This window comes from Pinus tabuliformis, chromosome 1_1, assembly GCF_031772625.1.
Source record: "Pinus tabuliformis cultivar Carrire ecotype Pingquan chromosome 1_1, CPIR1, whole genome shotgun sequence".
Taxonomy (NCBI): Eukaryota; Viridiplantae; Streptophyta; class Pinopsida; order Pinales; family Pinaceae; genus Pinus; species Pinus tabuliformis.
The window spans coordinates 146,736,265-146,750,170 of NC_142297.1; the positions used below are offsets into that span (position 1 = coordinate 146,736,265).

Sequence of the window (13,906 nt, forward strand, 5' to 3'; positions counted from 1 at the left end):
AAGTCAAATCCTATCTCTTGATCCATTTCTCCTCCCTCACTTGGTCAAGACCCTTTGTTTGAAGTTTCATCCCAAACCCTTGACCTTGTTTGGGTCCACTAGGGCTTCTTTGTGGTCCCGCAACCTTGTCACTCCAATTTCACAAGGATTGCTTGGAAACCCTATTCTTCTAGGATTCTTTGGTCTAGGGCACTTCACATCAAGAAATACTTCTCAACCCTAGGTCTAGGTCTCCTCCTTGGAGAGTCATTCATCTTGCTTCTAAATCAAGCAACCCCTATCATTAGAGTCTCTCCTTTGAATAGGTTCTTGGAATCACTACCTTTACCCATTGATATATTTCTCATAGTGATTTTTCTAATATCGGGACTCCTCCCATCGGTGAAAGTCTGTAAAGAGCAGGGAGCTTTAGCTGAGGTGACAGTGGGCTATTGCTCCATTGTTGCCACTTGACCTAGTAGTTGCTCTATAGGAACCCCTCCTAGGACCTCTGCTAGTTTGAGCGGTAACACACCTTTCGACCTTCCTTGCAGACATAACTAGGGCATCAAACCTTCCAACGGATTAGATAATCTTGGCCCTATTCCCCGCAGAAGAGAGGCTCTATGATGGACTTGTTGACAAAGAGAAAATATGCTAGTAGACTCGACTTAGGAGAGGAGACTTTGAACTTCTTCTCTAGGGTTGTTATGCTTCCCAAACACAAAAGTATCCTTCATTCGCTCTCCACATCAGATATGCGGCTGCCTCAAATTTCACTTGAGAGGATTGCACTTGGATGGTGATCAAATGAGTCTCATTTCTTTCCTTCTTATTGTCTTCATGAGGGAATCAATTAGCCCTCAAGGGTCATGACATAAACCCTAGCCGACTTGAGTTTTCTTCATGAACCCCAACTAACATTAGGAAATTAATTTCTTTCATTTCATCAAGACACCTCATGATGCCCTAGGTGCCCCTTAGCCCTTCAGGGGTGTCCCTCATGCATTAATGAATACAAATATTAATTTCTTCACTTGGTGTCACACCCACAATTTTGGTTGCGAAACCCACTGCTTGGGTACACTTGCACATAAATCCCTTGTGGGTCAATTTCTCCCAAATCCAGTGCCCTAGGGTTGTGGGAGTACCTCCGAAGCTACACAAATCAACAAGGATTGCCACTAGTCTACCTGTATCTCAAGGTTCCAAGAGCTCATCAAATACCATGGATGCAAATTCTCAAGAGTACTTGGCTACTCTGTAGAATGGACTTGAATGGAACTATGATGGGACAAAGATGAGCAATGCTGAATGTGAACAACTTATAAGAGATTCCAAGAGTCATCAAGTGGAGCATATTAAAGATGATTTGACTGCTATGCATATAACATGAGAGAGGTTACAGACTCTAAGATTAGGGTAGAATATAGAGGCCACATAAATGAGGAAGATGTTTAAAGTTGCCAAGACAGAGTGCAAGTTTCCACAGGAGAGTATTCAACAGGCAGTATGCCTACCCATATGAAACTTAATTCAGATCAAATGCATATCTTGTCTTTTTATGGCAAAGATGGCCAGTTCAAACACTTTGACAGTGTGAAGGACTCTCTGGACCATTACTTCTTGCATGAAACAACCCAGAGTTCTAATGATAGATAGTGGTCAAAGAAAGTTCAGCAAGAGTAGAGTATCCTTGAAATATTTTTAACTGACATGATTTATGTTCAAGTCTATGAGGATCATATGGGTTTGCTCAGGGCTATGATTCGTGGAGCCAATGGTTCTCCATATCAAAATGGCCTTTACTTCTTTCATATTTATCTTCCGCCTGATTACCCTCAAGCACCATTGACAGTCTACTATCATTCTCACGGTCTTAAATTGAATCCCAATTTATATGAAACTGGAAAAGTCTGCTTGAGTCTTCTTAACACATGGACTAGTAGAGGAAATGAAATATGGGATCCCAAAAATTCAAGTGTTATATAGGTCCTCATTTCTCTTCGGGGTCTTGTACTAAATGCTAGACCATATTTCACTGAAATAGTATATCATGGTTTGGTTCCTAGAACATTGAAGGCTGCACTATTCCGTATCTTGTCACAGGAAGGGACTAATGGTTTGAAAATTTATGAGATAACAAAGTGTGTTCAAAATTATGATTTGAATGACCTCCCATCAAACAATGCACTAGAAGCATTAATATGCTCCAGTCTTTCAAATGACTTCACTCCATTTGAGGGGATTTCATCTTCAACATTTCGTTTGGGAGCATATTTCTTTCATTTAAGAGATGGGGATTGGTCATTCTCAGAAACTTAAAGAGATATGGAAAGTGACACTGAGGAAAGTGATTCTGAAGAATCAGATACTGATGGATGTTAATTTTTAGGGCTAGATTGTTCTCTGTTGAAGATAATTGCATTTTTAAACTTTTTCAACATTTTCATATTACATTCACCCCATAACATCATATCATCATTAGCAATTATGTAGAGAGAACAATAACATCAACAATGCAATGGAATAATAAGGAACAACAGAAGAAAAACATACACAATAGAGACACCAGGATTTTGGTCAGAGACCAGGGAAAAACCCCACAAGGGGGAAAACCCATAATCAATTCTTCTTCTTCTATTAGATATTCATTAAATGTTCAGCTGAGATACAAAGTACAATAAGAATGAGACATATGTCTTTCATCATTAATCACATTAGGCCTCATAGGCCAAACAGACAGCAAACAAGTGTAGGGAGGTAGATCTCCAAGTAACATATTTCTCTGCAAGCCACTGTCATAGAGACAAACTATACATCACTGATACACTGCCATACATCAGAGTGTCACTTCCATATCAAGGCCATTGTCACTGCCATTGTCATTCATCACTGTTATGCAACATGGTCTTTGTCATAGTCAAAGGTCATAACCATACACACTATCATATCAAAGGTCACTGCCATTGTTGTGTCAAAATCACTGTCATATCAAAGGTCACTGCCATACAAGGTTACTACCAAGTTCTCTGTCATATTAGAGGTTACTCCCATACCATATCAAAGGTCACTGCTATAAACATCACACTGTCATAACTGTCATCAAGAGTACTGTAGTCATACTATTATCACTAAAGGTCACTCTGCCATATATTATTATCATAACCCTACTGTCACGAGGATTTCCATAAGTATCATTTGCCAGTTGCTATATATATATATATATATATATATGTCATGAGTAGTATTGTCAAGTCATCTCTCTCCACATATAACACTGCTCTAACATATGTCATTGTAGGAACAATCCTCATCATAAATGTGAGTCACAAAATTACATTACGAGTCATAGAGAAATGAATACGAGCCATAGAGAAATAAATACGAGCCACAGAGATGGGGCAAACCTCAGAGAATTAGTATGAGCCATAGAAGATACATTGCTAGCCACGGAAATTATGCGAGCCACACAGAGAACTGTAGCGAGCCATAGAAATAACAATTCGTGCCACAAAAATATAATGGGAACCTCTGAAATATAATGTGAGCCACTGTGAATAGATCCGAGCCACAAATTTATGTATGCGAGCCATAGGAATATAAAGCGAGCAACAATAATATAGAGCAATGTTGTGAAAATCGTGATCGGGATTAAATCGGCGCAGGGAACAAATCGGAAAAAATCGGAATTATTGGGAAAATATCGGAAAAAATCGGGAAAAAATCGTTTGGTACAAAAATATTCATTTTTTTTCAATTTTTTTAATATCTAAACCATCTACAACATAAAATAAATACATTGACACATAAATATGATAAAAAAACTAATATATAAGATGTTTAATATCATTTCTAGCGCTAAAATCACACATAACATTGAATCATGTCTTGATTCCTGAATAGTAAGTCCTGACCCTTGAGTCCCAACTCAGCCTCAAAATAACAACAAAAAATATGATAATGTATCTCATCATGTCATAATGTCATATACAATAAAATGAAAGTCTAATCCTATTGATTTCCTCTGCCCCTCTTGCGAGAAAATGCCACAACTTTCCCTTTCCCTCTAGATGTAGATGTTGGTGCCTGTGCTGGTGGAGATGGCAGTGGAGTCTGATGTGCTTTAGAAGCTGAAGAACTAGAAGTAGGAGCTATAGGAGGTAGACCACGTCCTCTACTGGTGGCAGGGGTAGCCCGGGTAGGTGGTGTCACCTGGAAACATTACAATCTCCCAATCCTGAAATCCTGAAAAACTGATAAGTCTGCTGGATTTTAAATGAAATCTAAAATTCTACTTTCTCCATATGAAATCCAATGAGGCTGGAACCACTCTCAAACATCCTAAGTCATTTCATGGTAATGTTAAAAATTTAAGTAAAAGGATGAAAATGAAGATTAAGGAGAATGTCACTTTTACTTTAAGATAAACATTACCATGAATAGCATATCCATACTAGGGCCTAGACTTGATCATTAAACTGCCCCACTCAAAAATTATTTGTTTCTTTAAAAAAAAATTGCATGAAAAAACCCAAAAAAACATTATAAAACTATGCTGTCGCGACCCCTGGCGATTTTTTAAGTTTTTATCGCGATTTTTTCAATAATAATCGGCAAAAAAAAATCCGGCGATTTTTTTTCGTTTAATTATCACGATTTTATTGGCAGAGGGAAAAAATCGCGATTTTCACAACACTGATATAGAGCAAGCCTCAGAAATGCAGAGTGAGCTATAAAGTAGAGTATGTGAGCCACTGAAATATACAAATGAGTGCCATTGAAGTAGTGAGCAAAATATAAAATGAACCAGAGATAAGTGCGAACTACAGAACAAATGCAGGCCTCAGAAATATAGAGCGAGCCATAGAGTATAATAGCGAGCTACAGATTGTAATAGTGAACACAGAGATACATGCGAGCCACAAAGATTAGAAGAGAATGTGATGTGTGTGATAATGTGTCTTTGAATGAGCTCCAAGGCGCTCTTTTTATACAATTCGATGGAGTAATGGGTACCATGAGAGTTTATGCGACCCTTTAATTTGTAAAGCCGAGTTGATGAGAAACCTCACTTTGCTCACAAAGTGTTAATAAAAATTCTCTTAAATATATATTTACCAAATTCTGCGATGATGCTTTGCCCTAATAAAGTTGTCATAGCAAGGAGGAGTGCCAAAAACACTTCTAACCAATATTAATTTTCTTTGGGGCAATATGGTTTCTCCTTGGGTTCCTATGGGAAAATTCATCCCATAGCTGCCCCAATTTCAACAGTGGAAATGCAGAATCAGCTTATGAAGAACAAGTTCTAGCACATGCACTGAAAACTGTGAGAGAGGGCATCCACACAAGTATACCTCATGTATCGCTGTCAGCAAGGGAGTGTGGAAGTCAACATGAAGCAGTAGGTCTGGGAAATGAGGGCAATGAACCTGACAGACATTGCACCAGTGGAACTAAAATTGATGAAAGCCATGTAGGAGATGCATGGGTGTCAAGTTTGATGGAAGGAAAAATTATGCAGCACCTGAACATGAAGGACAAGCAATGTCGGGAAGGGGGGACTGTAATGTTCCCTATGGATTAAATTTCCCAAGGGAGGACAGAATAGCATATCCAACACTGTAGGCTATAGTCATTGATAAAGGGGGGAACCCACTATCCAATGTTTTGGGGCAACATTAGGTAGATTTGGGATACCTGGGGCAAAAAGCCAGATTTGGGAGCTAAACTTGCAACCCCTCTCATTAAATTAAGGAAAGGAGACTCCCATGAGGAATCTATAAATAAGAGAGAGAGGATCATTTTATCATCATTGATTTGGATTGGAATATCTCTGTTTCTTTTGAGCTGCGGCTCTGAGGGTTTTATGACCCATTTTCCCTTGATTAGTTTCTGGAGATGATCCCAACCTAGCTAGTCCATTTCTATTTCTCTAATTTTATATTCTTTCATCTGATTTTTGGCATTCAAGGAGAATTCGTGGGCTGTTTTGCTTCTGTGACTTCTGTAACATAGAACAGCAAATACTGGAAGAGTAGCGAGTCAATTCTCAGTTATCTAATTAAGGTAGTGTCCCTTCTCCAATCAAGCATGGTTTGAACAGCCAGTCCTCGAAAAGCAGAGGATCCGTTTAGGGTTCCATCTGCAGGTCCTGTTCCTCAGGTCAGCAAGGATTTACGCTGGCTCTGTTTCCAAACAATCATTCGGAGGTGTGAAGCGAGATGGACAGTGGGGCTTTTCTTGTGGATCCTGTCTCAGTTGTTGCAGCGGAAGAGTTTATAATAATATAGTGGTGGAAGAGATAAAACAAGAATTCCCGTGATGGATGGTAGCTGCAGGGAGGTTAGACGAAGGTTCTGTGATCGTAACTGCGGAAGGGTAGGGAGACCACAGTTCACCTTCCTAAACTCGTGCTGAGTGATGGACGGCACTCTGAGGCAGTCGCGGATGAGTTAAAATGCACGTTGAACAAGGATCAAGTGGCACAGAGTCAAATTTGTTTGGAAGAGTGTAAAACCACAGTGAAAGGCAATGGCAAGTTGGGTATACTACTGAAGCAATTGAAGTAACAGGTCCAGTTTGAGCAGTTTCCTTAAACCACAGTTAGTCTTGTAAAGTCGGGTTTGATTACTGTTGCAATCGTATTGAAACCACCACTGCTTGTATTGAAGGAATGCCACTGCTATGAAGGTTGTACAGCGCGGTTTCTGGTGTAATAGCCCCATTAATTTGAAACTAATGTGAACTATTGATGTACTCTAAAGTCCACTGTTGACAGCACTGGTGTATTCTATCTCTGCCAGAAATTGAAAGAATACTGTGAAGAGTAGTAGAGTTTATCTTGTGAATTATTTTAACCCTAAGGGTAAAAATTACCTAGGGATACTACATATTGACTTAGAGATCACCTTTCTACAACCCTGTATGCTGTCTTTTCCATTCCAAGGTCTGCCCATTCCATGTAGCCCTCATTTTTTATAATCATGACCACGTATATGGATATATACGAAGATATCTGACAATTATTGGCCACTTTATGACTTGCTAACTAAGAACTGAATGCTATGAAAACTAGTGAGGCTATACAATAATGCAGTTAATCTAAATACTATTGACATGATTCTCTTTACAGATGATGACTTGAATGATATTTGCGTATATCCTTGTCTCTGTTACATGAAGCTAGATAGTTCAAGTTTTATTTATGTACAGTCGATAAGTAGGGATAGTTGAGAAATAATTTGGGCTTATTTCTTCAGCATAAGAGCAAACATGCAGCTATTCATTTCAAGAGCAGTTTAAATTCTCGGCAACTTAAGGTACTGAAGCACTGATATAATAAGATAATTTTTACATTTTCTTGCTGTATTGTTCAGCCTCTTACAGCATTTCCAGGAAGAAAATGCAAGCGGTGTGGGTTTTATGAAGAGGACAAGTTAACATCAGATGATACATTTGATGAGTGGGAGTTGTGTCCGGATCAATTTAGTCCAGCACCTGAAGGGAGATATAAGCACCACAAAAACAAAGAGTTCAATGCAACATTTTTGTGTCCGGAATGCAATGATTCTGATTCAGGTAAAGTCAACTTTGGAAAAATTAGACCTTAACATTGTGGAACCAGTTTCTGTTATTTAACTCCGCAAGAAATTAGAATTGAATTCAGTTTGGATATATCTACTGGACGGGTTTTTCCCCCTGGTGCATCTAATGATCATTATGTGCACATTTATGTTTCTTTTAGACATTATTTAGAAATGTATCCCTCATAGCAGAGATTCAATGAGATCCTCCTTGACTTGCAGGGTCAGATCCAAGTTCAGCCAACTCCAATAAAAGAGGCAATACCAAGCTTGGAATTGTGATTTTTTTTTTAAGTTTTGTTGCTATTGTAGCTGTGGCAGTATTTCTATATAAACTGTGGCAGCGAAAGAAGAGAGAAGAACAAGCAGCACGCTTTTTGAAACTTTTTGAGGATGATGATGATCTGGAAATAGAGTTGGGTCTCAAGGATTTGTTATAACTATAAAGTTATAAACAGTGTAATATAATGTAGTGCAAAATTTATTTGTTTTGTCAAATTAGTGTACTGTAACATATATTTTTTTCTCTCTATGTACATATGAAATAACTGACTTGAAAATTTGAATTTTGTGTCATGTTTTTACGGCATGCCAGCTGTTAATAATTTGACAAAATTGATGATTTGGCTTTCAGATGCTTGGGTGTTTCATCTTTTTTACTCTCTGGGTTTTCCTAACAAGTATGGTTCAGTGATCTTTGCACTGATATCCATATAAAATATGGTTTTTGAACATCCGATTTTCTTTCTATCCATGAGCTTCCTACTATTTTCTGTTCACAGTTGTGTTGATAAGAGCTCTTGAATATAAAGTTTATTGATCTTGAAATAGATAAAATTAACCAGGTAAAGTTACCGAGGGGTACAAATTTTGCAAGATTACAAGGCTTGGTTCTGAATTCATTGCGTTCTCAACCGAAACTTCCTCTCGTTCTAAAAAGTACTGTTATGAAAATCCCATCATAGGAAGTAACACTAGTCTTTAAGAAGTTTCATTTTTTTAATCAAGGCCATATAGAGAATAATTGTAGTTTTCACCTTCAGAATTAGAGGTTCCGGTGCTTGATATTTGTAGAGTCTAATTTCTGGCTGTTAGGTATCTTAATATTTTGTCAATTTTACGCGGAAGTTTTAGACTAGACGACAGAATTAACAATAAAGCACAATAACAAGAATTTAACTGTTAGGTATCTTAACATTTTGTCAATTTTAGGTGGGAGTTTTAGCCTAGACGACAGAATTAACAATAAAGCACTTAACAAGAATCTATGACGGGAGATGATTTATTGTTTTAATTAAATTGAAAAATAGAAATGAAATAATTATTTTTAAGATAAATATCAATTTTTTTTATTCTGGTTATTAAAAATATATATTTTATTGTTTTAATTAAATTGAAAAATAAAAATGAAATAATTATTTTTAAGATGAATATCAAATTTTTTATTCTGGCTATTAAAAATATATATTTTATGGAATAGTAACAGTAAGCACAATTTAATGATACTTGTGTATAAGATTTTTATTTTTATTTTAATATTCTTTTAAATTTAAATTGAAAAACTAAACTGACATAACTATTTTGAAGAGAAATCTCAACCCTTTATCTTGATTACTATTTAAAATATTTGGTGGATGTTTCATGGAAGTAAATCCTACCATCTACTTAATAAGTATTGATAATTAAACTAGTCTAGATCCATTTCATGGAAGTAAATCCTACCATCTACTTAATAAGTATTGATAAATAAACTAGTCTAGATCCCTTTTATCTTCAGATCTACAAAAAATATTTGTTTCATGGTAGTAAATCCTACCATCTACTTAATAAATATTGATAATTAAACTAGTCTAGATCCATTTAATCTTCAGATATACAAAAGATGAATCTAGGCTGGTTTAATTCCCCTTTTAAATAAACTGTATTCCACATGAATACCATGGGTCAATACCATAGGTTCTTAGAAGCCTAGAGTTTGAAAGTTTGAAAACCTTAAGATGAATCTAGGCTGGTTTAATTCCCCCCTTTAAATAGACTATATTCCACATGAATACCATGGGTCAATACCATAGGTTCTTAGAAGCCTAGAGTTTGAAAGTTTGAAAACCACTGGTAACTTGACCAAGTCAAGCTTACTTTAACTATCCAACAAAAATTAAGAAAAATAAAAATAATGACATAGAATTTTTATTTTAGCATAGGGTTATATTAATTTTATTTTATTATTGTTAATTAACATTTCATGGAAGTTAAATTCTTACTATCCACTTAATAATTATTAATAATTAAATTTAAATAAATTCCTATCAACTTAAAAGTAAACTAGTATTTTTATTGTTTTATTAGTTTATTTTAATTTCAAAATATTTTAATTTTAATTTTATTTTTTCCATATTTATTTTTTGATTTTTTGCCCTATTCCAAAATTACAAATATTTAGTGGACATTTCATAGAAGTTAAATTCTTACCATCCACTTTATAATTATTGATAATTAAATTAAAATAAACTCTTAACAACATAAAATTAAACTCATTTTTATTGTTTTATTAGTTTATTTTAATTTTAATTTTTTTTTTTTCACTATTTACTTTTTTAGTTTTATTTTTATTTCAATTATTGTGCAGAGAGACACTTTCTAGTCTAGTGTGGTAGAGATGTTGTAATGCCTTGTACATTTTGAATCTATCAAAATAAAATAAAAATAACCCTAACTTCAAAGTTATATATATATATATATATATATATATATATAAACTTGAGCAGTTAAGATAAACTTGACTTGTTCAAGTTATCGATGGTTTTTGAGCTCTAGGTTTATGAGAACCCATGATATTAACCCCTGATATTCACATGGAATATAGTCTATTTAAAGGGGAAATTAAACCATGTTCAAGTTATCGATGGTTTTTGAGCTCTAGGTTTATGAGAACCCATGATATTAACCCCTGATATTCACATGGAATATAGTCTATTTAAAGGGGAAATTAAACCAGCCTAGATCCATCTTAATTATGAATCTACCAAGCGTTAAGAGATCAAATCTCTTGTAATACAAACGTCTGTTAGAGTGAAAAGAGATTTGATACCTCTTGGCACTTGGCATATCTGGGATTAAGATGGATCGAGGCTAGTTTATTTATCACCCAACTTGTATATGTCTCATGAAATTGATCATATACTTTTTTTCTATTTTTATTTATTTATCAATTATTTTTTCCCCAAGGAAAAATCACAATTTTATTCAAAGAAATAAAATTACATGTTGTAGATGCTAATAAGCATTCAAGAATGCAATCAAGTAGACCAACATCACTTGGTATCCTAAAAAGATAAGCTCCCATAGAAATAATACAAAACTATTCTTTTCTACCCTTTTTTATCTCCATTTTTTGCCAAACACCCGAGTTGGGAGTGGATGATACAATGACCATATGGCTCACTTTCATATTTACAAAAGTTTCTTTGTCAGAGTCTGAAATCTTTGATGCATGATTTCTTTTGGTACCACTTGCTTCTTTCTCAGGGATAACCTTCTCAATCTACTGGTGAGTTGTAGTTGTGGGTACTAAGGATGAATTTGAAGCCATCAGAGCTATTTTTTTTAACAGAAACGGTTAATTTTATTTAATGATAAAAGGTTGGGTCGGAGCCTAATCAACCCCTGTTCTTGCACAACTGGAAAACTTCTATCTTATGGAATAGGGTACCAAATAGGTGCTTTGTCATTCTTTGAGAGTTCTCCTTGGGCTAAGAGGCAACCCATATTTGCCCTTACGTTTGCTTCCTTGTTTAGATTTTGGAGGATGTGATAGAAGGAACTGGTGGTGAAATTCTGCAACACTTTTCGGAGTCTCTGTAGGGTCTTGTTGAGTGCCAGATTATTGAGATAGTTGTCTGTGTTTAAGATTTTTATCAAGATTTCCGAGTCCCAGAAGACTTGAATGTTTTTTTCTCCGTTCCCCTGAGCAAGCTGGCAAGCTTTGAGCAGTCCTAAGATTTCTGCCTGATTATTAGTGCTCTGCCCTAGGCCCCAACTGAAACTGTCTTTGCTGTGACCGTCTGGGGGGTAGATTACACCCCCTGCTCCTGATATCCCCGGGTTTCCTTTGGAAGCTCTGTCGAAGAAAATCGTAACTTTGCCCTGATTCTTCCACCACTTTTGAAAATCCAGTTCAGGGGTCCAGAGCCGCCACTCTGGGTTGGAGCAAGGCTGAGAGGGGTTCTTTTTGTTGCTGGCTCGCTTCAGAGGCGCACCAAGCTAATTGATCTCTTAAGGGAGGAGCACACTGTCTGGCTTATGAGACCGATTCTCCATAGTCTCCAACAGCAATGCTTTGGCTTTGGCAACTACTGCAGTGGGAAAGTGCACACTGTTTTTGAAAGTGGCTTCATTCCTTGCTAACCACACTTCCCAACAAATGAATTTTGGTATATCATACCAGATTTTGGCCCATGTGGATTTGCTCTTCAATGCATGAGGCGATTGCCCTTTCGAGGAGGCGAATAGATTAACCACTGTGAGCTACGATGGGGTTTGAGCATTGAGCCCGTGCATAGCCAGCGTCCATGCTTCTTGAGTGAAGGGGCAGTCAATCAACAGATGATCAAGCATTTCCTGAGCCGAGCAGCAGAGAGGGCATCTATGGGGCCCAATAATGACATGTTTTTTTAAGTTGTCTCTTGTCAGAACCCTTCTGTGAATGAGAACCTAGCAGAAGAAATTGATCTTTGGCAGACTAAAGGGGTCCCAGACGCACTGCCACAATGAAGAAGAGTGGATCTGCAGGTGCTGGGCTTGGAGAACTGCGAAACCCTGCGATGTTGTGTAAGCACCAATCTTCCCCCAGCCCCAATTGTACCTTGAGCACAGGTGCACATGAGCCATTCCTAAGATCGCAACAAGGAAGAAGCGATGTTGAGGTTGCAACCTATCTGGGGGGCGGGGGATAGCCCAAGCGAGCCAATTCCCACCAGAGTCCCATGAAGAAATATCTGGTAGCTTGTGGTTGCCATGTTGAATAAGCTAGTCACGCAGATCTGCGAATTCAGGGGCGAATTTGAGGGGTTGGAGGCCCATGATCTTATCTTCCGACAACCAGATTCTTTTCCCGTTTCTAGGGATTCTGTACAGGGGTTTTTTAAAAAACTCCCAGCCTCGGTTGTAGAGCTTCCATAGAGTGGTTCCTTTACATGAAGCTCCTTCATCCATATTGTTCATTGGGAGCCCACACAAATACTTTTTAATGAGTACTTGGCTTACAGGATGTCAGTGTTTTGAGAAGATTTTCCATAGAATCTTTCCTCCCAAAGCCAGATTGGCCAACCCGGGGTCTCTTACCTGAAGACCACCTTTTGGTAATGGCCTTTTCACAATGTCCCACCTTACGAGATGATTTTTTTTTGATTCCCCTTTCCTCCTTACCATAGGAAATTTCGAATCAACTTAGAAAGCTGCTCGGTGATCATTTTTGGAGCCAAAAGAAACGAAGCCTAATATATTGGAAGGGAGGAGAGAACATATTTTACAAGGATAAGCTTCCCGACTGTGGTAAACCACTGACCGCCCCAAGTAGTAATTTTTGCCTTAATTTCGCTGATAATTTCCAGCCAATGGGGGCCTCGCTGGTTCCTAGAGTTAAGGGCAGACCTAAGTACTTGAATTTATCCCAGGAGGCGAAGCCCGTGAAGCCAAGGGATTGAGCAATCTGAAGAATGGTTTGCTGATCTACCTCCCAGCGATACACTACACTTTTCCTCCTATTGACAAGAGCTCCGGAAACTCCGTAGAAGCTTTGAATAACATCGTTAAAAGCCCTTGCAATTTTAAGGGAAGCACCTCCCAGGAGTAGAGAGTCATCGGCGAACAGGGTGTGGTTGATTGGCTCTGTTCCTCTCATCGCCATGATGCCTAGAAGTGTCCCATTTAACTTCTCTGCTGTCAGCTTTCGACTTAGAGAATTTGCCATCAAAATGTATAGGAAGGGGGACAGAGGGCAGCCTTTCCTTATGCCCCTCGATGCTTTGAAATAGTTGGCCGGCCTGCCATTTACTAAAGGGGCGATCCACGACTCTCCTATACATGCTTTAATCAATCTTATAAAATCAGAGTTGAAGCCAAAAGCGGAAAGAACTTGGAGGAGAAAAGAGTGCCTTACCCGATCAAAGGCGTTCACCATGTCCAACTTGATGAGCATCCCTTGCTCTTGGCGTTGGTGGCTGGAATGAATGGTTTCCTGCACAAGGATCACATTATCTAGGATATGCCTGCCTTTAACAAACCCACCTTGGCTGGGAGAGATGAGTTTTTCTAGCAGAGGCTTAATTCTGTTCGCAAGG

The 13,906-nt window shown here is 37.7% G+C and overlaps 1 protein-coding gene across 2 annotated transcripts in view; it reads left to right on the plus strand.

The window, feature by feature from the left end:
- LOC149212046 (valine-tRNA ligase) overlaps positions 1–8,302 on the plus strand; it is a 113,306-nt gene extending 105,004 nt beyond the window's left edge. For both annotated transcript variants that reach the window (XM_089391663.1, XM_089391662.1), the window contains 2 exons: positions 7,362–7,563; positions 7,791–8,302. In XM_089391663.1, the coding sequence (XP_089247789.1) occupies positions 7,362–7,563; positions 7,791–8,008 (420 nt within the window). In that variant the 3' untranslated portion in view covers positions 8,009–8,302. The remainder of the gene's footprint in view (positions 1–7,361; positions 7,564–7,790) is intronic.
- The last annotated feature ends 5,604 nt before the right edge of the window (positions 8,303–13,906 follow it).